Source organism: Sinocyclocheilus rhinocerous, unplaced genomic scaffold (assembly GCF_001515625.1).
Source record: "Sinocyclocheilus rhinocerous isolate Xijiao unplaced genomic scaffold, SAMN03320098_v1.1 scaffold574, whole genome shotgun sequence".
Lineage (NCBI taxonomy): Eukaryota > Metazoa > Chordata > Actinopteri > Cypriniformes > Cyprinidae > Sinocyclocheilus > Sinocyclocheilus rhinocerous.
Genome location: NW_015659919.1, coordinates 1,152,530 through 1,154,044, shown reverse-complemented (window position 1 = coordinate 1,154,044; position 1,515 = coordinate 1,152,530). Strand labels below are relative to the sequence as shown.

At 42.4% G+C, this 1,515-nt stretch overlaps 1 protein-coding gene across 4 annotated transcripts in view; it reads left to right on the top strand.

Annotated features, from left to right (window-relative positions):
• LOC107724360 (peroxisome biogenesis factor 1-like) overlaps positions 1–1,515 on the top strand; it is a 21,593-nt gene that overhangs the window by 12,798 nt on the left and 7,280 nt on the right. For all 4 annotated transcript variants that reach the window (XM_016533263.1, XM_016533264.1, XM_016533266.1 and 1 more), the window contains 2 exons: positions 252–482; positions 649–843. In XM_016533263.1, the coding sequence (XP_016388749.1) occupies positions 252–482; positions 649–843 (426 nt within the window). The remainder of the gene's footprint in view (positions 1–251; positions 483–648; positions 844–1,515) is intronic.

Here is a 1,515-nt window from a genome sequence, read left to right as displayed (position 1 = left end):
TATTACTGTTCAAAAGATTGTTTGTTTTTGAAAAAAGTCTCTTACTTTTAGTAAGGCTGTATTTATTTGATAAAAAATACAAAAACAGTAATATTGTGACATATAATTGCAATTTAAAATAACTGTTTTCTATTTGAATATATGTTCTAATGGGATTTATTTCTGTGATGGCAAAGCTGAATTTTCAGCTTAGTACATCAGTGGTACATTTTCAGCTTGCATGTGAAGCAGACTCTGTCTGTGTTTTATAGGATCTGGGCTCGGGGTCAGACAGTGATGTCAGCCTCTCCTCCCTGATCTTCCTGAACCATAGCAGCGGGTCAGATGACTCAGCTGGGGAGGGGGACACAGGGCTGGAGCACTCTATGGTTCTGCTGGACCCCAGTGAACTCCCACCTGAGGACCCACGCCACAACATCTGGCGCCTTTACTTCGGAAGCTCCTTTGAGTCTGAACTGGACAACCAGTCTCTGTCTGAACTGGTGGGACACTAAATTTCCAAGTGGACTTGTAATGGATTATTATTTACAATTATGCATAAATCAGTGTTATAATATTTCAAATGTCTTCTTAATGTAATTGATTATATGATTTAACACTTTTTGAGCTGCTTATGAGACTGTCACGTTCTGTTTGCTCTACTCCCAGAATTCTCAGTGCCTGTCTGGACCCAATTCAACCGCCCCCGACCTGACAGGGGCATCAGTGAGGGATCCAAACTCCTGTCATGCCCCAGTTTTTATGTCCTGTCTGCAGGACGGCTTTCAGGAGCTGACACATGAGCATTCAGAACGCCTCAGAGCAGAAGTCAACACTGTTAAGAACAGTTACCGCAGAAACCCGGTCAGTTACCTTTCTCACCCATCATTCATCCATCCATTTTTTATATATCAAATTTCCTATCTATCCATTGTGACATCTATCTAGTCTTTTCATCCATCTGCCATTACAGTATATACATCTAGTAGTATACATCTAGTTTTTTCCTCCATCTGCTGTTATATCCAGTTTTCCCATTGCTATATTCCATCCATCCATCCATCCATCAATCCAGTTTTGCCATTCATTGCTATGTTCTTCTCATTTTTTCATCCATACATGCATCTAGTCCATCCATCCATTGATGTATCCCTCTAGTTTTCTCATCCGTCCATCCATACATGTGTATACCCACCCATCCATCCATCTGTACATGCATACACCCATACACCCATCCATCTATACATGCATACACCCATCCATCCATCCATGCATACACCCATACACCCCTCCATCCATCCATCTATACATGCATACACCCATCCATCCATCCATGCATACACCCATACACCCCTCCATCCATCCATCCATCTCTACATGCATACACCCATCCATCCATCCATGCATACACCCATACACCTATCCATCCATCCATCCATCTCTACATGCATACACCCATCCATCCATCCATGCATACACCCATACACCTATCCATCCATCCATCCATCTCTACATGCATACACCCATCCATCCATC